Raw genomic sequence first — 22,468 nt, forward strand, 5'->3', positions numbered from 1 at the left:
AAGATTGACGGTATGAAAGCCCCCCCCAAAAGTGAAGCCAAATCCTCCCCCTGGTGGCTGGCGGCAGCGTAGGTCTAATTGTGCCTGCCTCCTCCATGTTGGTGCATGGGACATCTTTATATACTGTGCATTCTAGGATTTCCACCAAACTGGGAGTCACGATGGGGTCCGGGGAAAACGTTTTACTACAGATTCAGGGGTTTTGAGTGATCAAACACCTTCGAGTGCAAGTTGCTGGTGCATTCAGGTGCATTGGATAGATATTGATCTAGATCTCATTACTCTCTCTGGTGCCCAAAGCAAGTCGCCCACACCAGTTCAAACCATTAAAGATGTAAGGTCTCCTATCATGTAACCACCTGCAGGTTGTGGAGGCTGTGCAGCTTTATCCCCTTTGGGCAGAATAACCTGAGGAAACCTGAAGTATTTCCAAATTTCAGTCTCTGACAGGCACTGCACATCCCACGCAGGCCGTATCTTGCTCACCCCCCCGATGTGCGCTTTACCTTTTTTGATTTATTGACTTGCAGGCTGCCAGGAGATGGATAATAATAGGATAAATGGTTCTGCTGGTTTAATGGGTGTTGGACTGGATTCCAGACTGGTTGGAGCTATTCCTCCTTTTCACTGCAGGGCTTAAACAGTCAGAGAATATCAGCCTGTCGGTGTCATGTCACAGCTCACATACCCTCCCTCGCCACTCGCTCTCTGTTGACACGTTGCTTCCCTCGCCCTTTCCACCCTTCATCAGTGCTCTGCCTTTTCCTTTCTCATTTCTCTTTCTCCTCATTCGCTCATTTCGCTGCACTTCAGGTTTCTTCCTCTCTGCCTCTGTCTGTCTCCCTCTCCTGCTCTCGCCTGATTCCTTCTAAGCATTATTTGCTTTGTGACTGTGTGTCAGTGACATTTAAGTCGTCTCACTTCTAATGTATGAGACAAATATGCCATTGTAACTGGGCCAGTCTGTCAGGCGCACGCTTCAAAGTGACTCTGCATTTTTTTAAAAGAGCTGAAAAACAGCCGTGCTATTTCTGGTGACACCTTTCCAACACCTTTCCTCTTCTCCCCTGGCCGATGACGCTGCTTTATTGACTTGCAGTGCAGAAAAGCCAGAGGGGACTCTGTCAGGAGGAATGAAAAACGTGGTTTGTTTGAGGAAAAGAAAAAACACACAAGAGGAGACAAAGGGGCGAGAGACAAATGTAAACAGAATGTAAACCGGCTTCATTTCAAACATGACGTCCTGGTGAGAGAAGCAGCGCTGCATTCCTCGCATAGCAGCAGTCTGGTGTCAAGACAAGGCGCTAACGTCCATAATGAAATACACTGAGGGGGTGTCATCAGTTGAAGTGCTGTTCAGTCTCACACACACATGAACCCACTCAGACCCAATATATTATGGTGGCAATAAGGATTAATTAGCATTGAGATATCCACCGGCATGTGCACACTTGTTATGACACTAATAACCTTGTTAACACAGTATTAAATGCATGTAATGATTATCTTCATCAATTCAGCTGCTGTTAGTGTTAACGTTATTTCAATTAATCATTTAGTCACAAGCTATTTATAGAAACAAGGAGGCACGGACTAGAAAAACAAGAACCACTCTAATTTGACAAACATCTTTCACGATGAATCGATAATTAAACAGTTGTTGTAAGGCTGGGTGATGAAACAATGTAAATAATTATCACTATATGATTTTCACGAATAGCAATTTGACAAAAGTCCGATATGTATGTCGCTATAATTGATAAACCGTATGTGAAATGTTTAGCTTTTTATAAAGACTGTTTAAAACCCCAACTCTCAGTCAGGAGCAAAAATCAGGCTTTAAACTCAAAACATTGACATTTATCATGATTCATTTAATTCTGTGATAATAAAATATATAATTATTTCACTTCATTATTCTATGAGATTAAAGAAAAGGAAGGAGGCAATTCAGAGATCTGGAACCAGGCCGCAGATAAAACATTAATACTAATCGAGTCGAGTACATGAAATATATGTACTGGTCTGATACCACGTCTTTAAACTATACTGCATTCCCAAATTAATACTTCAATAGACAAATCAATTTAACATGGATTTAAATGTTACCGAACAATAATGTCCACGGGTCACGTTCAAAGAGATAAATGCATCACTTTATTGAAATGATTTGTCATTACAGGTAAAGGAAGACCGGTCCTTGTTCTCACCGTTCACCGCGTAAAATGTGCTTCTCTTCATCGACTTGTTGCAACAGGAACAAAAAGCTTTGTACAATGTTTAATTCTCACTTGTAATATATGTTTTTCTAAGATTTCACGTGAATAAGAATAAATACATAGAAACAAATGGTCCATAAGTTGAGATGAGCGTTTTACATTGTAGGCTATGTGTGTATATGTATAAAACAAAGCAGTGTTTTGGGGAGTGAACATCTCTCACACACACACACACACACACACACACACACACACACGTACACACACATCACTCATGCACACATATTCTTATTGTCACCCAACAAACATACACTTAAATAAAGTTTACATGTACTCAGGCCCCAATTTTAAATCCAGAATCTCTCCTCACACACACACACACACACACATCAGTCCAGGGGAAGAAGAGGAATCTGCTGTCAGTTTCCACCGAGTCTTCACTAACTCTCACATTTATTCAGAACACAATAACTCTCCATGTGAGTCTCGGCCCAGCTCCCCGGATCTCCGTGTGGGAATGGCTGCAAGGTGCCGGAGCAGATCCTGACTCATCTGCAGCGGAGGAAGCCTTGACCCTCCTCCGCTCGCTCCTGTGGGTCCCACACACTCCCTCCATTCCTTTTTCATCAGGTTAGTGTGTGTGTGTGTGTGTGTGTGTGTGTGTGTGTGTGTGTGTGTGTGTGTGTGTGTGTGTGTGTGTGTGTGTGTGTGTGTGTGTGTGTTCCTTTATTTAGTCTGCACCAGTGCTGATAAACTGTAATAAATGATTATGTCGAGGTGTGTGTGTGTGTTAGTCTGTGAATTCTCCACAGTGTGTAGGTCCAAATCTGGAATTTCTTAAGATTACAGAGAAGTGTGTGGGGGGGGGGGGGGGGGGGGTCGTGGGATCGGGTGAAAGCAATTGATGCAGCTGTGGCAACCGATTGGACGAGGCTTGTGACATCACAGGAAATTGGAGGAGTCAGTAACAGAAGAGCAGTTCAGCATCAGCTCGTCGGTCGTCCGCTCCAGAAAATGAATTAACTGAGTGCAGAGCGGGGGAGCAGAGTGAGGGGCGGGGGGCGGGGTGGCTCAATCGAGGAACCTTCGGTATTGGCTCTGCGTTTGATTGACAAGTCAGTTCATTGGCACTGGTAAATAGGCTGGACGTACTCCGGGGGGAAGTAGCCCACGTGCCCGTGGCAGCGGCCCCTCCAGCGCAGCGAATCGGAGCAGTCGATGAGTTCGATGACGTCGCCGCGCAGGAAGCGTAGCTGGGATGGGTGGTGGGGGGCGAAGTCGAAGAGGGCGTGTCCGTGATGGGGACGCTGTGGAAGTGAAGGAGAGAGAGAGGGAAAGTTAATATAAAGTCGTCTCGGAGCCAAACTCTTTAAGACTTGCATGAAATCAAACCTCATTTTTTAACCTGTTTCTGTTTTTCCAGCTGAGCCACTCATTCCCTTCCTATCTACTGGTTTTAAATGTTAATGGTTTATGGCGGAGACACTGTCACCAGGTCAAGGCCGTCCTGTGTTCTTCTTTCAAAGAAGAAAAACCCTCCGCTTCTGATTTAACGTTTGCTTCACCATCAAAGAAACCACCATTGTCCCTAATGAACTGCCACAAACTGACAATTATAGTGATTCACCACTTAATTAAAAAACACCTCCTTTGTTATACAAGACCAACATGACACAACATGCAAAAAGTCTTATGACTCCAACACAGAAACATGTTCGCACATCAGCCAGAAAATTGTATAATAACTATGTAATAACTATAAAACGTTGTAGTATATTATTATACATTATGTTTTGTAGTAATTAGCTGGAACTTAACATGATTTGTCAGCACTGCATCTTCCTCTACTGCAGGTCATCATTCTGCCATCACACCTTAAACTACGCGATCGGTGCCTGTCAGTTAGAAGTTGAATAGTTAATTGTTTAAATCGATTAATGAAAACAAAGATGTTAAGAATCTGAGAGAGGGGGAGAGAAAAAATATTTTTATTTGTGTGGAGGAGGTGGAAATAAAAAAGACTGATGCGTCAGCTGACTCCCTGGTGCATGAGAGAGTTCGTAGAGACCATAAAGTTGTGTCCACTTTATAAAGTACGGGATCTATGATTCATTAAAGCACAATATATATTTCATTTATCATTTTCATTCAATATTAATTAAGAAATAAAAAATGTTCCTTCATAAAAACGTTTTTTGTTGCATCAGGGACATTTAAAACAAAAATATGTGTATCCAAATATATTGACAAGATGTTGAGTTAAAGGTCTTTTAGATTTCTGCTGCACTTTGGGCTTTAAGCTTGAAATCAGGATAAGAAGCAAAACAAAGAAAACATTTATATCTTCATGAAATATGTAAATCAGGCTCCTCTCCTCATCAGCTTTGTTCATTATTGGCTTTGAATGAAGTACACACACACACACACACACACACTGCTACTAAAAACAGATCTGTGTTAACCTCTGACCCACAGATGATCTGCTTTTCTTCAAGATCATTTAAAGTCGTTTTCTTTTCTCCTGCACCGATAACTGACCTCCTCTCATCTCTGTCCACTCCCTCTAATAAATCCTGACGCCTCTGTCGTTCGAGCACGACTCAGCGTATTGTCCTGAAACTTGGCAGCTGTGGGACATCATACCCGTGACTGTGAGGATCAGGGTGAGATCACAGAGACGTGACAACTGCTTATCTCAGCAAGAACTCACAGTGGACAATATACATCTGGGGATCCTTAGCAACAAATCCCCCGAGTTTGAAAAATATCCCGATGAGCGGCTGATGAGAAATATAGAAAGACATAAAGACAGACTGTAGGATGTGTGTGATCTGTGTTGCAATCCTGGCTTGATTCTTTTGAGTATTGTAGACCAAGGCCCAGTTTAATGGCTTCCAGTCAGAGGAAGGAACAGGCACAAACATGTAAACGCCCAAAGCAGACGGCAGGATTAGAAAACAAGACAGACAAACATAATCTAACAATCTGAAAAAAATCCTCCCGGCCTTATCCTGTTTTGTGTTACTGATCTTGTCTAGACTTCTCGGTTGTGTGTGAGTGTTTGGGTGTGTGTGAGCGAGTGTGTGTGTCTGTGTGTGTGTGTGCGCAATCCTGTGACCTTTGTGTATATATGAATGCGTGTGACAACACAGGAAGAAGCTGTTCACTTTTCACTGCCAACTTGTAAACAGCGGTTTTGGAAGGAGCAGTGTAGTGTCGCTCTATATCAGCTGGGCTCGGCTGGCCTGGGATCAGCTCCAGACCCAGAGTGAGAGCTCTGTGACATCAGTGGGCTACAGCTCCGTAATAGATTTGTTTCAACACACACACACACACACACACACACACACACACACACACACACACACTGGGCTTTTAAAGCTTCTGTTTCCTCTTCCTCCTCAGAAAAGAGGGCAACGTTTTGCAGCTTTCTTATTTGAAGAGAAAGCTTAGAGACACGAGGACATTGGGGATATCGCTGGTTGGAGAAGTGACAAAAAATAAAATCCTGCCATGGTGAGATAAGAAGTGATCCCGGGGCCATGTAATGAGCTGATGTGGAATTAGCTTGGAGAGACGAGCCGCACAATGGCCGAGACAACACAAGAAAGAAACTGCAAAACATCGAAGAGGCCAGTGCAACAAACATCTGAGAAGCTTTTGCAACATGGATTACACACGTAGATTAAACCAGATTAATGGAATATTCAACCCAATGAATAATTATTAGTTATCACAAGTTCTTTTTAACCCTGTTTTCATACAGTCGATTAATAATCTAAAGGTCTAAAGGGAGCGATGTAAGAACTGGCTTTTTCTTGTACTCCTGTGCTTTTAGTGTCACCGACTAAAACCTGCACTAGGATGTTGGTAACCGCAGGAGTGGGTACAATATTAGTATTTAATATTTAATATGTTTACTATATATATATGTTTGGCAGAGAGCATACACAGTGAGGACACAGAGGCCGGGAGGAGAGCTGCTGAAGGAATTGGCAGAATGTTGACAAGGATAGAAAAGGTTGAATGTTTCCAATTAGATTATCCAACCCTGACATAATAATCCAGGTAAATGAAGCCTTACACGTACAGTTTGTCCCTAAATCAAAATAATAAATAAAACGGATGTTGTTGTGAAGCAGCGTGGCATCCTGGGAGTTGCTTCCTTCATCGCTCTACTTGACCATGTTCACGAATCAGGTCACATATAAAAGTTTAATTCACGTATACGTCGCAAACAACTATGAAAACACACAATCCATTACGAGGAGCCAGCGGCCGATTGGCTAGTTGTGTATTTGTCCTCAGTCATATGTCGGATGCACTGTAAGTAACAGCAGAGACGAGCAAAGCCACAAAGAAAGCGGATATTACCGAAATGTCCTGTTACCCTGAATAATATTGTGTATTTCTTTGAGTTTTAATATTTTGCATAATGACACAAATCAATAAAACCTAGTTGTTTTTAGACTTTCTTTTGAAGAATTGTTACACATTATTTCTTTAATTGGACTGAACGTAGTGGAGCCATAATGCAGTGAGGGATCCGAGCGTTGTCGATACTGATGGCCACGATAAAGCCCGACAGATACAAAGACCAGGTGATGATGACTTTCTATCAAATGTAGTAAATCGCAGCTTTGTTTTAATCTGTAGAGACAAAGACCCCCAGTCTGGATTAAAGATGAACATTATACCTTTCAACATATAAGATACCGGAGAAAAGGTAGGATGGAGTTTACGATCTTTGTTCTGCTGCAAGATTAAAAAAAAACTTGCTGCTGGGAAAGCTGAAGAAAATAACTCAAGAAAAGTTTATTTTAATTTGACTGAATTTGATTTAATGCTGTGATCCAAAATAATAATAATAATAATAAATCTTATTGTGCATTACATAAATCAGTACATTGGCAGCCAGTGGATCTGCATTTACAGAATGCTTGTTGCTGGATCACTGCCTATTTCGATTTTCTAAATATAGACAATGGAAAATACGACCGACCCTTTGAGACTCTAATTAAAACAGTTACAGACGGTAGAGTAAACAAGAAGGCACGAACATAAAGGTATGACTCATCTGCCGTGATCCGATGTGGACGGACAGATTCTGGTTCTGAGGCTACAACACAGCGGAGGTAAACACTGCACCTTCAGCACGACACTTTGGGCCGTGGGGCACGTTGTCAGATTATCTGCCGGTCGTGACGAAGCAACACAGTGACCCGCAGTTCAACAACAGTCACAACCAATGAGTGCGTGTTGGAGTGACACATGGGGTACTATGTGTGACCAGCGAAAAGCAAACGTGGTGCGCTCACTACATAATCATTTGGAACAAAGAACATCTAGAGGCCAATTTGAGATTCATCTCTCATCTTTTTCAGTTTCCTGCCACTGTTTCGGAATTAACCGAGACATTTTTCAGAAGAACATCAGAGATCTCGAAGTCGCGCAGCTCTATTTGCTGCGTTCACACTATCGTCCATAATGATTTTACCGTCCACGCAGACAGTCAGACCTCATAGCTTCAGCTGCAGTTGCACTCCCGTCCACAAGGGTCATGCAATACAGTTCTGTCTCTCACGCTGAACTTCTCTTTCACACTCAATTCTGTGTAACAAGGAAAGTGAAAAGATCCCGGATCCGCCGATTTATTTTTGTCTGCTATTAAATTTACTGGGTTCTTCCAAGAGCCATGTTAAAAACGTGTCAGTTGTTTTTGCATTATCCGGCTTAATGAAAAACAAACTCAGATGAAAACCTGCTTGGCGATAGGAGTTAAATATACTGTAGATATGTGTTGTAGCCATTTAAGATCTGCTGAGGTCAGAAAGATTTATTATTATTCCTTTATTCTCAGTTGTTGAATCCAACTTTAGTGTTTCCAGCCCAATGAAGGAAGCACAATACATGTTTAGGACTTTACTGTCGTGTATGTAAACACAGCAGCTACAGCACACAAGGCTTATTACATCTAAACATAATGAAAAACAACAAGGTGACCTCTGACCTCATCCTTCTGACCTGAGGCAGGACGTTATAGAATAAACCAGCGTCATTAACCTTGAGTCCTTATGTTAATGATGTGACTTGATCTCAGGATATGATATTGAGTCATTTGCTCTTATCGTCAAATTAACCCTGAAGGAAATTTTTTTTTAAATAAAGTTCCACATATTGCACCTGATACTGCAATGCATACTTTTTATTTATCGGCTTGAAACCTATTCAGCTCATTGCAGCTTGTGTCTCAGCACATTCAGCAGTGTCCTGTCGAGTGTTGTTAGTAGAGCAGTAACCGCCTAAAGAATCAGGCTGAGATGATTACTCATTTAATCGGTCAACAGAAAATTAATCTGCAGCTTCTTTGATAATTAGCTCATTGTTTGAGTCACTTTTCAAGTGCAACTGCCAGAACATCAAGTCTCAGCTTCTCACACGTCAGGCCGGTTTGTCTGTTTGTTGTTTTTACTCTCATTGTAAAATCTTTTCAGTTTTCATAGCGATGAAAGAGTTGAGATCTTTTTTAAACTATGAATCGATTAATTGTGCATTTGAAGTCAACAAACATATTTATCCAGACTCATATGAGGTCAGCGTGACCTTTGGCCTCTGGAATCTAATTAAATAAATAAGCATGAACATCTACTTAATGCCCTTCAATCTATTTTATAATAGCATTAATAGCGATAACCCTAAAACACCCACTGTCCTTATTTCAGGCAGGTGTTGTCCCAGGAAAGAGAAACATTACCTGACTTGGGTTTGTCTGTGGTTCCACTAACAACAGAAGTTAATTTTAACAAGGACAGAATGATGGTTGGGAATATACAGGTGTGAGGCTCAATTCTCTTTCTTCTATATTTCATCACAACACCCTGAAGCCAAATGCACGGCTTCGGTTGCACCTGCTCCGGCTGCAATTCTGTTTAGAGGGCTGAGGAGCACCGTTCTCCAGAAAGTTACTGAGAGAACATGCGGTAAAGTCTTAAAGTTGTGAGTCCGGATGTTACGAAACAACGGCGACATTTGTGAGACGCTGCTCTGCGAAACAACACAACTATTTTTAGGATCAAAACCTCTCGACCTCCTGTGAGAGGCAGCGTCTGCACCGGGTGAAATACAGCAGCGCCAGCAGACTGCCACCAATGGCACGACCTCATCTGAGGCAGAAGATCAAGTCTCAGAAATTAGTTGATGAAAGAGAAAGCGCTCGCTCCATCTGAAGGTCCAGATCTATATATTGAAGTTAAGCTCACACATCACAGAGATCAATACACGTGGATCATCTTCAAAAGAGCAGGAGCTTCAGACAGTCTTACCGACTCAACACTTTTCAGATCAGATGATTACGGGCTGCGTATGGTCGTGAACTTATATGACTTCAGTGATGTAGCCCTTGATATTTTATTCTTTTTAGAAATTCAGAAAAAAAACGTTATTATCTGTTTTCATAGGTGTCTGTGTGTGTGTGTGTGTGTCACCAGGATTACAAAAAACTACACAACCAATTTTTACTGAAACTTGGTTGAAGGGTGGGGAATGATCAAAGGAGGAGCCGTTTACATTTTGGCTTTGATTAAAGGGTGGATCTATGATTTATTTTTCACTTACTTTAACTTTGCGAGAAGTCAACCAACGCCCAACAGCCCTTTAAATTCAACCAAGCTCCACCAAATTTCACTCACTAATAGAAAGAGCTCCCTAAATAGGCCTTATTTGTTTTCATTGAGATCTATCCATTATTCCTAGGGAAATTATTGAAAATTATAACAAATCTTGCAATGTTAAACAAATGTTTTATATTTTTATATATTTAATCCAATTTGCTGTTCAAACTACATCTTTGAAAATTGACCGGACTAGATTGCAACAATCTTTCCAATATGGAAAAACAGACAAAGCTTTTGTTGTTGCTCAAATTGGTGAAGTTTAAATCATCGTTTTAACCTAAATTAAAATGAAGGCCCGCCCACAGAGGTCATGTGAGATTTTGACAATCCCCATTTAAACATGTTTAGTCTTCACCACAAATAATGAGCTGTGTCACCGCTGAGTCATTTGGCCTAAATGATCTGATCCTTGTCACATCAAATTAATCCTTCACCCGGACGGACTTTCCAAATGAGATGACGATAGAGATAAAGTGCGGTGACTTCATTACTGGGCAAACTGTCAGGAGGACTAGTCAAACGGGTCTAGTCAATATGGTGGACGTTGAGGTTTGCATCACTGCTGTGTTGTTACAGCTCTTGTGTGGCAATGATTATGAACGAACGTCTGTTGTGGTTAATGTTAGTTTGTTCAGTTAATTTTAATTGACCCTCCCTGCTGTGCATCAAATAGCCTTACACGCCGTATCTTCCCTCAGGTCTGTCGGCCTGCTCCCAGGTGCCAGGATGCAGAAGTGAGTGCGATGTGATAAGTATCAGAACACACTGTCAGGTCAGGATCACTGTGGATCTAACCCCCCCCCCCCCCCCCGGCGACCGGGCTCGCCTGAGGGCATCCTGTCTGTCTGTGCCACTCCCCAGGAATAGTTATGCTGCAATGTGATCTTGTCAGCTTAATGAGTTCACAATAACGACAGCAGTCGCTTCTCCCATGGTGACAGCATCATGGGAACTACCTGTTTGCACTTTCTCTCACCGAACCTGAGAGAAAAACATTGTGGAAAGTTTGGGAGACGCCCTGAATGACTCGTTCTCCCTCCGCGGCGTCGGATGATTGTCTCCAATGATTTATATCTCATTCAAATGGGAGTAAAATCCTGACAGCCTGACCTATGCACTGGACTAATACAAAACTTAAGCACTGCTCGGTCCAGACTTATACGAAGGGACTAAATCCTCACTGAGGTAAATAATTGCCTTTAAAATCAGGTTTTTTTCCCGAGCGCTGCAGTGCTCCCTCCCTTTGGCTGCCGGCCCAAGATGACTGATTTGGTTCCGCTGCTAACCGGCGGCACCCCTGTGATCTTTCATTACGAGCTGCACCTCTATATCAAGCCCTGCTGCCAGGGCCACAAATCTCACCCACCGTATAGACTGTTCCCATAGCTGTCAGCTGCTTAAAAGAAAAAGAAAAATCTATATATATATATCTATAACTATACGTATGATTTGGAGTCACTGCAAAATGAAATATGAACTCCCGGGATCATTTTATGTTTGTCCTGACAGTCGGGATTTTAACATTAGATTGAAAAATAGATTTCATTGGTGAAAATGTAGTTTCAGCGGCAGCATGTGGAAGAGGGGGAGGCAAGAGATGAAGGATGACAGGAGATTTAAAATGACGCTGCAAAGATAAAATAGTGGTAAATAATTTATATGAGTTCAAAGTCGGACAAAAGGATGTTCAGAGAAGTTTGGTCAAGAGGATTCAACAGAATCACTAGAAATCAATCGTGTGATATAAGAATACTAATTTCTTTGTTCATGAAAACATGTTTATTTTGTTCTTATCAATCAATATCTTATTTATTCTCAACGTTAATTACGTACAATCATTTTATAATGAAAAAAGTCACACATATCTTTGCAATGATTGTAAATCTCCCACACACGCTATGACTCAGTCACCAGGAAGTTACAGGAAGGACTTGAAAATAGTTTTTACTTTTAAAGTGAATATCGTTTAGCTCTATAACTGAATTTCATTTATAGATGTTGTTTAAGCAAATTTGAAATTTTTTAAAGTTTGTTTTGGTCACTATATTGAGAATATAAATGTCTTCTAAACTGAATTTAAAAAAAGAAAGAAAGAATGCTCACCCGGGCGAATTGCTCGGGGTCCCTCAGATAGACGTTCCTCTCCTTGGCGATGCTGTTGCTGTGGTAGAACTCCACCAGCTCGTTGAGCGAGGAGAAGAGCTCGTCCCACACGTAGTACTGACCGCTGCGATCCTGCAGCACCTTGAAATGCTGCACGTGGTCGCCATAACTGCAAAAACAAATGAGCAGAGAGAAAGAGAGAATTTATCAACAGCCTTTCATCCCCCCCCCCAAAAAACGCGTTGTGCTCCCTGGTATGTCTCCAGTGGGTTCAAGGAGTGTCAGTCAGTTATTATGGGTGCTACAGTGTTTGGCTTCTCTGCATCAGACACTTGTGTAGTTGGACTAAAAACTAAAAATGGATCTGACATGTGTCCGAGCCTTAAAGTGTGTATGAAGATGGATGAGTGGACGAATGAGGCCGAAATGTCCCAGATGCCAAACGCTGCCACCTGCAGCCCAAGATGTAATTTGGAGCCAGAGCCCTGTGACCGGACACGTCCTTGACCGACCAGTCGTGAGTCGGTCCCAGATATCAATCGGGACATTTCACTCCCATTTTTTAACAGCATCGATTAACTGATAAAACCCAAACCTACTGGAGAAATGAACATTTGAAGAGACAGACAGAAACCAGTCTTTGAGAAACATTCTTTTGACCTGTACTTTGTCCCATCTGCTAACATGGAGGAGGCGGGGTTTAAGGCCTGAACGCTTTTGGGGACTTGTCATGTCGTCCATCTTTATGGTCTGAGCGTGTTCCAGCCACATTGTATTCGAGTGGCAACGGTGAAGATGAACAACAAGTCCAACAGATCTTGTCTTCACCTCACAAACTGCTCTTTGCATCCGAAACCATTAGTAACTGGTTTGGGTTGATAACAACATTCTTGGCCTTTACGCCCCCCCCCCCCCCCCCCTCCATCCACCACCACTTTAACTCCACAGCTGTCAGCTGTCAGAGCTGGCATGCATTCAGTGTCATCCTCTTCATTTTCCTGGTCCGATAAAACTCCCCAGAAAAGCCTGTAGGCCTATTTCCTCTATTCATTAATTTTCCTTTGCGTTCATGTTCGGCAAAGATGAGACGACACAAAAAACACAGCCGTTATATATTTGTAAAGAAAAAAGCCACGCTGAAAAAATCTAAATCAATATAATTAGTGGAGATTGGAGGCGGTTACCAGTCATGCTGTTTATTCTAGTGCGTGTGAGTCATATGTTGGAAGTGAAATGTTGACAGTCACATTTACAGAGGCTTCTATGTGGGTTGTGGATTCTGCAAAGCAAAAGCAGACGATGTTGGACGAATGTATTTAAAGAAAACCCCAGAACATATTGTTGCAGCAGTCATTTCCATGAAATAAAAAATAATTGTGTGTATGCCTCAAACCGAACTAGCCATTGTGTTGAAGTGTGCGTGCCTGGTTGTTGTGAGTAAAGTTCGCCTTGTGTTTGTTGGCAGTCACACCTGCTCCTCTATCCGGCTCTGTGTTGGTTGCTAAGAAACTTGTAAGCTTATCTTTAGAAATCTGGACATCTCACCAGGATCATGTTACATAACCGCATCGTCATCATATGCAGCGGAAGTCAATGCAACTCCCCCATGTTTCTAAACACATCACAGAGTAGGTGTGTGTGTGCGTGTCGGGCTTGTGTTAATGACGCTTTAAACCTTTGTTTTTGAAAACAGCGTCGATATCTTTTTTTTGTCTTTCACTGTAACATCCGATGTTGCAGGTTCCTCTTATAAATGTTGTTTCTCTGGATCCATCACAATTTGGCCTTTGAGCCTCACCAGGCTCCTCCTGGATCGAGGCCGAGCGGCTGGCACTGTCCCAAGCTTCAGAGAAAGTGAATGAGCATCGGCTTGTCTCCTCGCCCAGGAGCTCTCTCTCTCTCTCTCTCATTCAGCCGCCGAGCTCCGTGCTAAACGAGCAGGACCGACTCCCTGATGACTGGATGGCATTCACCTCCACCTCCACCTCCACCTCCACCCTGCCCTTCTGCCTCGGCCTCCTCCCTTTCACCCTGCGTGCCCTCGTTCCCCCTCTTCTCACCCTCGGCCATGCAGTCTCTGAAAAATGATGAAACTGCAGCGTTCGTTCAGTTCAAAAGATTTTCTTTGACTTGTTTTGGGGATTGACACTGTACCAGCCTTTGTAGTCTTTGAACATGAAGTCGTTATGTGTGAGCAGCAGTGCTATCTGTCAGTCTTTCTTTTCCCCCCCGGCGCCTCTGGGTCCATGTTCTCTCTCTGTGTTGCTCCCTCTTCTTTATTAAGGGACTTCTATCTAACTATTCCCTCCTTATCGCAGTTCCTCTTGTTATCTGCTCCGCTGTGTCTCTGCTGCTTCTCTCAATTCATCCTCCGCTGATAGAGAATCTCCATTACCCCTGGCTGTGGGGGTGGCCCCTCTGCTGCACCCTACTGGTGGGGCTGTGTTACTGCCACAAGCCGGGCACCTGTACAGCTGTTTTGTCTGTGAGGATTTCTGAAGATAGAAGCTGTGTCAGGTAAAGAATAAGAGTTTAGAGATTAAAGAAAGGGTGCGGAGTAGACAGGGCAAGAGCTTGTCCTTCAGGGGGATTCTCAAATATTGTAAAACAGCCTCATCATCAAATACTTATAGGGATGGGAGACAAAACGTGCTTGTTCCCCACATCTCGTTTAGGTTCCTTGCAGCTGTTATCTAACACACAGCATGCCTCGTTTGTTTTCGAGTCCGTTTTGAAATACAAAAGATGTCCGCTTAAAATCTAATGCCCAAGCAGAAAGGCTTGGAAACAGAAAAAAAGCAATCATCCAGCGTCACGGCAGAGATTTCATCCACTGGTTGTCTCCACACCCACATAGGGATATGTCAAATGAGACAAAGTAGGTCTTTAGAGGCCATGTCACAGGAGAGAAAAGGCAGTGGTGAAATAAATCCACTGGAAATATACAGGAACAAGAACGGCACTTGGAGATCAGAAGTTCGCCACTAAGGTTGGACACATTTCTCTTATTATATATATATATATGAAGCACAGGTATGAAATAAGTATACATAAATAAATACAGTTTGCGATGAAAAGGGCAATTTCTGTATTTATTTTGTATTCTTTAACTCATGAAATTATTAATTTATAAATGTACTCACTCATTTGTTTCTACATTTCCACATTAATTAACGATCACAACTATGACTGAGTTATTTTTGCATACCGTGAAATAACATATTCGCAAAAATCTATTTCTATATATCTGTTTCTGCACATTTGTTTCATAAACTCTACACACGCCTGTTTGTTTTTTTTATCAAGATCTCAACATTATTTCTGGAGAATTTAACAAAAATGTTGTAAAAGTCTCTATTTCTCAAAAGGTTAATTGGTTCTTCTTGGCCCATAGTCTTTCATAATCCTGTTGACAGACACACAAACAGTAATGACAACAAATTTATACTATTATTTCTGAGCACTGGCTAAATGCTCAATTAAAAAGCATGAAGCCAATCTTTAAATACACAAAACTAATATTTAATGGCACCAGTAAAGCTTCCGAGCCAACATAATCTCTCGTGTTGAATTTGCGTGTTGTGTCAGTGCAGCGACGCCTCCGCACGTTGAGGAAATCAAACCACAGGTCAGTGATCTCATTGTGGTGAGCGCAGACTCTCAGTTTGTAAAAAGAAGTGAAGAAATAGAGATGTAAAAAAGGAGAAGGAGAGAAAGTAGATTAAATGTTGTAGCTGACAAAGGTTTTATTACCCAGAGACATTAGAGAACTCGTGTGCTATAACAAGACAGACAGCATCTGTCTCAGCTTCATCACACACACACACACACACACACACACACACACACACACTCCATCTCCAAGTGCCCTCTCATCTCCCTGATCCAGTGTAATTAAGGCCCACAGCGATAGAGAGATTATGTGATTTTTCCACGTAGAACGAATCGACAGAGAGATTAAGAGAGAACGAGGCTGAGAAAGATTGAAAAAAGGGGAGAAGATAGAGACACAGAGCGAGAGAGAGATACTGTAGATGAGGACAGAAGTTTTTTGCTGTGTGCCAGCACAATTCAAAAGGCACTGAGGTCATCCGTCCATCTTCGTCACTCCACTTCCTCCATCAATCTATTCTCACTTCCCCGTTCTGACTGTCTCTCTCTCTCTCTCTCTGCCGACCGCCGGCCCGTCTAATCTGCCGTTCAGTTTCCAAACCTGCGCAGATGTGTGCATTTAACTGTGTGTTTCTCTCTCTGTGTGTGTGTCCGTGTGTGTGTCTGTGTGTGTGTAACTGGTGGTCGTGTCAAGACGTTATCATTCTGCTTCGCTGCGATGCACAGCTCATGTCATGGGCTGACACGTGGCAGCCGACGTGTGTCTGATGCATGTGTGCAATCGCGCCTTGTATCTGATGTGTGGCAGCTCGTCGGTGGGAGAGTGATGCTTGTGTGCGATTTTGTGTGTTTAGTGTGTCATCCTGTGGTTTGCATGTGAGTGGATGAGTGGTTCAGCTCTTCCTGCAGCATTAAAAAAAGCCCCCCCCACCCCCCACTCCCACCACCACCACCGTCACCTGCTTCGATAGATGGCTAGATGGGTCAGGAAGTGTGTGTGCGTGTCTGTGTGTGTGTGTGTCTGTGTGTGTGTTTTTGTGAAACGAATGAGGTGAAGAATGGTAAAAGATACTTGGTGGCTGCAAAGTGTGTTGACTCTTAAATAAGGAGCCTTTCAGATAAGACAAAATGATATGAGCCTATAAGAAAGAAAGAAACAGTTTCTTCTCCCGTCGGTTTTCACCAGAAAGAAAACAATACATTTGCAAATTAATTAGAGTTGATTTCCTCTCATGAAAAGATATCCCTGTATAGATTTACATCGTCTCCAGCTCCTCATTAGATGTTTAATTAGACTCAAAACCCACACACATCAAAACTCATGATTCTTTTGAGACTCATTAAATGTGATGCCTCATATGACGAATTCAAACATCCTGGGTATCAGCCTGGAAATTAGGACAGACTTATACAATCTGGTTTAGAGAGACACTGTATTTCAGGGGATACATATCTGGTATCTGCATCTAGCTCAATTTAAAGTCAACCAAGGAATCCCTATAGTAGAGATTCGCGAGATTATATTCATGAATTGTTAAGGCAGAGATGCATTGAGGGTAGAAATCATCTGATTCAAGTAGAAGAAATCTGAAAAAGCTAGAATCAGAAGCCATAGTTTTTTTTTGGCTGAGTAGTTTTATTCAAACCCTTAAAAGCTTTTTTCTCACCAAGAAAAAACCACAAACTCAGAATTGTGGCTGTAGCTAGTTCCCTGTCTTCTGTGCTAACCCTACACAGCTACATTAAGACATATGACATTTGACTAGAAAGCAAATAATTCCCAACATTTCAAACTAATCCTTAAAGTTGCTGTGAGTTCAATCTCGGTAATGTTGGGCCAGAGCCCAGCGGGGGGCCCCCAGACACTGAAGCCAAGAGGAACAAAGGGTTGTTAAACTTTGGGCGGGAAACATCCTCCTGCAGGCTCAAGAATCTCCCCCTGGTGGTGGAGAAATGTCCTGGGGTTTTCCCAGAAACCCCCGCTCAGTTCCAAGCCCCGCCCACTCAGATCCATTTCTGACACTCAATTGGCTTAAAGCCAGCATCATCCTATGACCAACTCCTCAAGGAGGAGGACCTCTCAGGTAGAACAAAACCACTGAGACCCCAATAATCGACGCCATTTTTACCCTGCTCTGAAGACAACACCAGGCCCCCTTCGGGGCCTCCCAGCTGATTTAGATGTAAAAGGGGGCAACCAGAGTTATTTTCTTTCATTTCTTTCATTGTCTTTTATCTCAGTCGACGTTTTTTATTTTCAAAAGGACTTTTGCTCTTTTAACTTGAAAAGACCAAACAGGAAATTGCACACGGAACAATCTCAGACTCAGTTCCATTTTCCCCACGGACTTTAGTTTCTTTTTCCCAACGATCTACAAACGGCTTCCACAGCCGTCCCCTGCAGAAGCGCGAGATTCATTCCGCTGAGGAGCACGAGCTCCACATCCCTGAAGAAGAAGGACGACGTTCATCCCATCGAAGCAGCACGAGCAAATCCGCTGTTTGTCCGGTCCAGCGGCCGAAGACCGCTTGAGAGACCACGTGATTCACTGGCCCGACGCGCACGCACACCGCGAGGGTGGTACAGTAAGAGGCTTTATTGTCTGGGCAGATGTTAATATAATACGTAGCGTATTGTTTTAATAATTGAACGTATTTGTTTTGTATGAGACCGCCGAGTCTCTAATGTTTAGCGGCGACTCGCCACTTCCGGCTTCCGGTTACGGCCTTGTGCCACAGTTTTTAAGCGCCGTGAGCAGCGTCTCCAGCTCATTGTGACCGTTTGAACAACTTTAAAGAGACTTTACCGTTCAAACCTCAGCACACAACGCCACTTGGGTGCTGAGTGGTAAAGTAAATGTAACTTGTCTCTGACGGTGCTTTTAAGAGCTTTGCTCTCTCCTTGTATGTATGCTCTCTCTCTCTCTCTCTCCTTCTAAACCGACCTATACACACATCCGATCTGTATTTAGAATACAGTTCATGTAACATAGTTAAATCTATATTCAGAGAGGCTGGACACATCTGGAAGCCATGCGGCCGAACGCCGAAGCAGAGACAAAGAATTCTCTTTGTCTGAAAATCCCTTGGTGTAATTCATGTGACGACCACCAGTGTGAGCTCCGGCCACATGGTGTCATTAACATAGACTCCATTTTGAATAACGCAAGTTAACCCACCATTTTGAATCTGTTATTGCCACGCCTCCTCTCTCCCTCTCCTCCCATTCTGGCTCTAAATTCATAACGGCTCCGCCATCTTGTTTTGTAGTCAATCCGCCATTTTGAGAGTTTTTAGGCCTTGATTCCACGAATCATGATCGGCCGCCATCTCAGATGTGACGTCACCAAGTGACTGCGTCATCGCCACGCCCCCTTTCTTTTTCTCTCTCTCTCTCTCGCTCTCTCACACACCCACACACACACACAGACACACCCACACAGACACAGAGACACATTGATAGACACAGACAGATACACACACACAGATACACATAGATGAATACATGTGTTTTTCTAAGTTGTGATAAGCGGCTGCTGTTGTTATCTTTGAAATATGGGAGTTTGTTAAAATGATGAATCATTAAATAACACTAACTGTATTTCACATGCATACACATAGACACACACACACAGAGAGACACTTTGACACAGACACACACACACACACCGAGACAGACATACATAGGTAGACCGCCGGTTTTACATGTATTTTCTGAATTGTGATAAGTGCTGCTGCTGTGTTTATCTTTGAAATATCGGAGTTTGTTAAAATGATGAATCATTGAATAACATTAACTTTATTTCCCCTTTTTAATAAATGCTTTTGTAATTAAAGTATCTGTAGTCTGTGATTATTTGTGCATATGTATGTGATTGCAGCTGGATTATGATTGCCTGTGCTCGAACTTAGTAGCCTTCACTGTTAATTAAATAATTATTAATATTAAATATTGAGATTATTGATTTGACATTTATCATTATGAGACTGATATTTATAGATTGTATCGTTGGTCCCTGTAACCAGGGTGGTGCCCCGCAACAATAAGCAATGATTACAGATTTGTATTATTCTTAATTGATAATTTTATTGCTTTCATTAATTATTTTAACTATTATTAATGGATAACCGTATCATTTCTAATTAAATGTGTTACATTTCTTAATTAATAGCTTTATCATTTTTGATTATTTTTAAGAAATAATTATTTTAATAATCATATTTCATGATTATTAATAATTAGCCAACGTCAATTCTACTCCTACTATTGCACAACAGTAACAACAGGGACAAAACCTTCTTTCCTCTCCCAGACGACTGACTGCAGCTCTACCCTTTTCCTTTCTCCTCTATCTGCTGTCGCTCTGGCTTTCTCTTTCTCTGAAACGTTGCCCTCTACTCCGTCTTTCTCAAGTCTCTCTCAGCCGAGCTTTGGTCACTGAACTGTGAATTGTGCAATTTAACTGTGGAGTGAGCTAAAAAAAGAGCAATTCTCCATTTGTTTCGATGGGTCCTCCACATTTAGACGATGAGGTCTTCAACGGTGGAATTGAGATTTATACGATTGATGTGTTTGAGTGTATGTGGAAGCTGGTTAGCATAGCTTAGCAGAAAGACTGGAAACGGGGGAAACATTTAGCCTGGCTCTGATTTTATATCATGTGTGTGCTTAAGATCTCGTTGAACAAATCCAAGTTAACTCTCTGCAAGTGTTTCAGACATCGTTGTATCACATAGGAGAATTTAACCTAGAAAAAGAGCTAATATAGAGCTAAATATTTATTCCAAATTGGCCCTGCATAACTCACTGACGATGCATTATAATGCGTCCACGAGCATTAACTTGTCAAAGTAAATGAACTGCTGCTGTCAGAGGGGATATCAGGAGTCACTCGGTGTGAAATTGCCCCCGAGTGACGACATTCATGGGACAGCGAACTTGCGGAGAAGATTATGAAGCTATAAAATAAGCATAAGCCAAAGGGTCAGTTCCCTTTAATGGTTCCCCTTTAGAGTAATGACCCTGGTAAGAGACGAATGATGTCTGATGACGAGGAGGAGGCTGACCGACCGGCCGAGTTTGGATTTGAAAGAATGTCTGCTTTAGTCTCAGGGTAAAGCACCTGGATTGAACTCCCTCAAAAACAAGACCATGAGACACAGACACACAAAAAGGTTGCTGACAGATATTTGGCTCGGTCGAAGCGTCAGACTGAAAGAAAAACATCTTTTGTTCTGCAGGATGTTCACCTGATATAAAGAGACAAAGGCCAGTGGAAACTAAAACCACCTGGGTGTTGATGGGCTGTTTTGTTTCGTTTCGAGGAACTTGGTGTGGAGCAGGACGTAGCTGTGGTCGAACAACCTTGGTCTGTGTCACACAAGAGGATATCCAGCGCTCAGATAGGAAGTGATGTCACGCTCTCACAGACAAAGAGACAGGACCACACGTTTGGTTCTTAGCACCGTGTCGAGGAGAAAGTAGCAGTAAACAAAACGACACTAAAAAGATCGCACAACATTAAATAGTCTCTGGAGACCTTCACATATCCTGTGATGACTCCCGGAGCCTGAACACAGCTCTGACATCCAGCTGCAGCTTTAATGTGCAGGTGAGGGACTGAGATTGAGCAAGAGAACCAGGAAGTGAGATTTTCCATTTGAGAAAAAGTGAGAGTTACATTCCTTCGACTACACTTCCAAAAGATGAAAGCCGCTACACAACATCCTGCCCCTTTGTTTAGAACCACGTTGACATTTCTTAGGTCTTAAAATATTTCTTTCTAGGAATAGATCGATATTTTATACTATTGTGAGAAACTCAGAAAAGACTAAATCCGTCCTTTCGGTGCATCTGCTGCTGAGTCAAAAAGAGCCGGTAAAGCCGAGCTCAGCTAAATGTATTCCTTGTCTCTCTCTCTCTGTAAAGGTTGGCGTCACTTCGCTCCACTTTCCAAAAATACACTGCTAATAAATAACCCATTGGGACAGTTTCACTAGGCACAGTCTGATGCTCGTCCCCCCGCCACATATTCCTTCATACACACCTCTCAAAAAGTATTCTGCTGTCTTCTGTCGTCTGCATTTTAAACAAGCCCCCCCCCCCCGCTCTGTCTCTGATGCCCTGTCAGCACTAATGCAGATCCTCTGCTAAACTAACTTTTCCCCTCCGCGTCTCGAGCCTCTCATCCTCACTTCAAACCACCAACACAGAGGTTTTTGACAAGCGGCGTCCAAAGTGCAGATTTTAAAAAGGAACTTTTAACGTGTGAAAAGGAGCGTTTTGGGAAACTATGACATCACAGCTTTCTATATACCAGTTTCATATACACTTGCCCGGCATGCTTGTTTGAGCATTTGTGTTATTTTTTAATTTTCTCACAAGTTACAAGCTTTACAAGTTTTGTGAAGTTATAGGAATTAGAGATTTAAGTTTACTTTATTTTTTCCTTTAGGTTTGATCAAAGTCTTCCACTTCTTTGGCTGCCAAAACAATGTAAAACCTGATACCTTGACTTTAGAGCAACTATCAAAACTTTATATACCAATCAACTTATCAAAGTGATAACAGATGAAAATGAAACTGAGCCTTAGTTTAAATATAAATAATGAAATTCACATTATAAATGCCAATTTTACAAGAAAATTGCAGTCAGAGATTCAATTTTTCAAGATGTTTTGCATGATTTCTAATTTAGTTTTTTACAATTACAAACCAACTCCCTCTCATGGCTCCATTCATGGCTGTGAAAGTGGATCTGAACGGGCTCAGCTGAATCTTCACAGCTACTCCTGCCAGGACATCTCCTCCAACAGGAGAGCTGTCACTACACAAGGACCACACACACATGCACACATACA

The 22,468-nt window shown here is 42.3% G+C and overlaps 1 protein-coding gene across 1 annotated transcript in view; it reads right to left on the minus strand.

Moving 5' to 3' along the window:
* Positions 1-2,134: 2,134 nt before the first annotated feature.
* Positions 2,135-22,468, minus strand: part of grapa (GRB2 related adaptor protein a) — a 28,515-nt gene continuing 8,181 nt past the window's right edge. The window contains exons 4-5 of the mRNA XM_053442859.1: positions 11,996-12,164; positions 2,135-3,526 (exon numbers count right to left, since the gene is read on the minus strand). Coding sequence (XP_053298834.1) covers positions 3,341-3,526; positions 11,996-12,164 — 355 coding nt within the window. The 3' untranslated portion in view covers positions 2,135-3,340. The remainder of the gene's footprint in view (positions 3,527-11,995; positions 12,165-22,468) is intronic.

The sequence above is a fragment of the Pleuronectes platessa genome, chromosome 16 (assembly GCF_947347685.1).
Source record: "Pleuronectes platessa chromosome 16, fPlePla1.1, whole genome shotgun sequence".
Lineage (NCBI taxonomy): Eukaryota > Metazoa > Chordata > Actinopteri > Pleuronectiformes > Pleuronectidae > Pleuronectes > Pleuronectes platessa.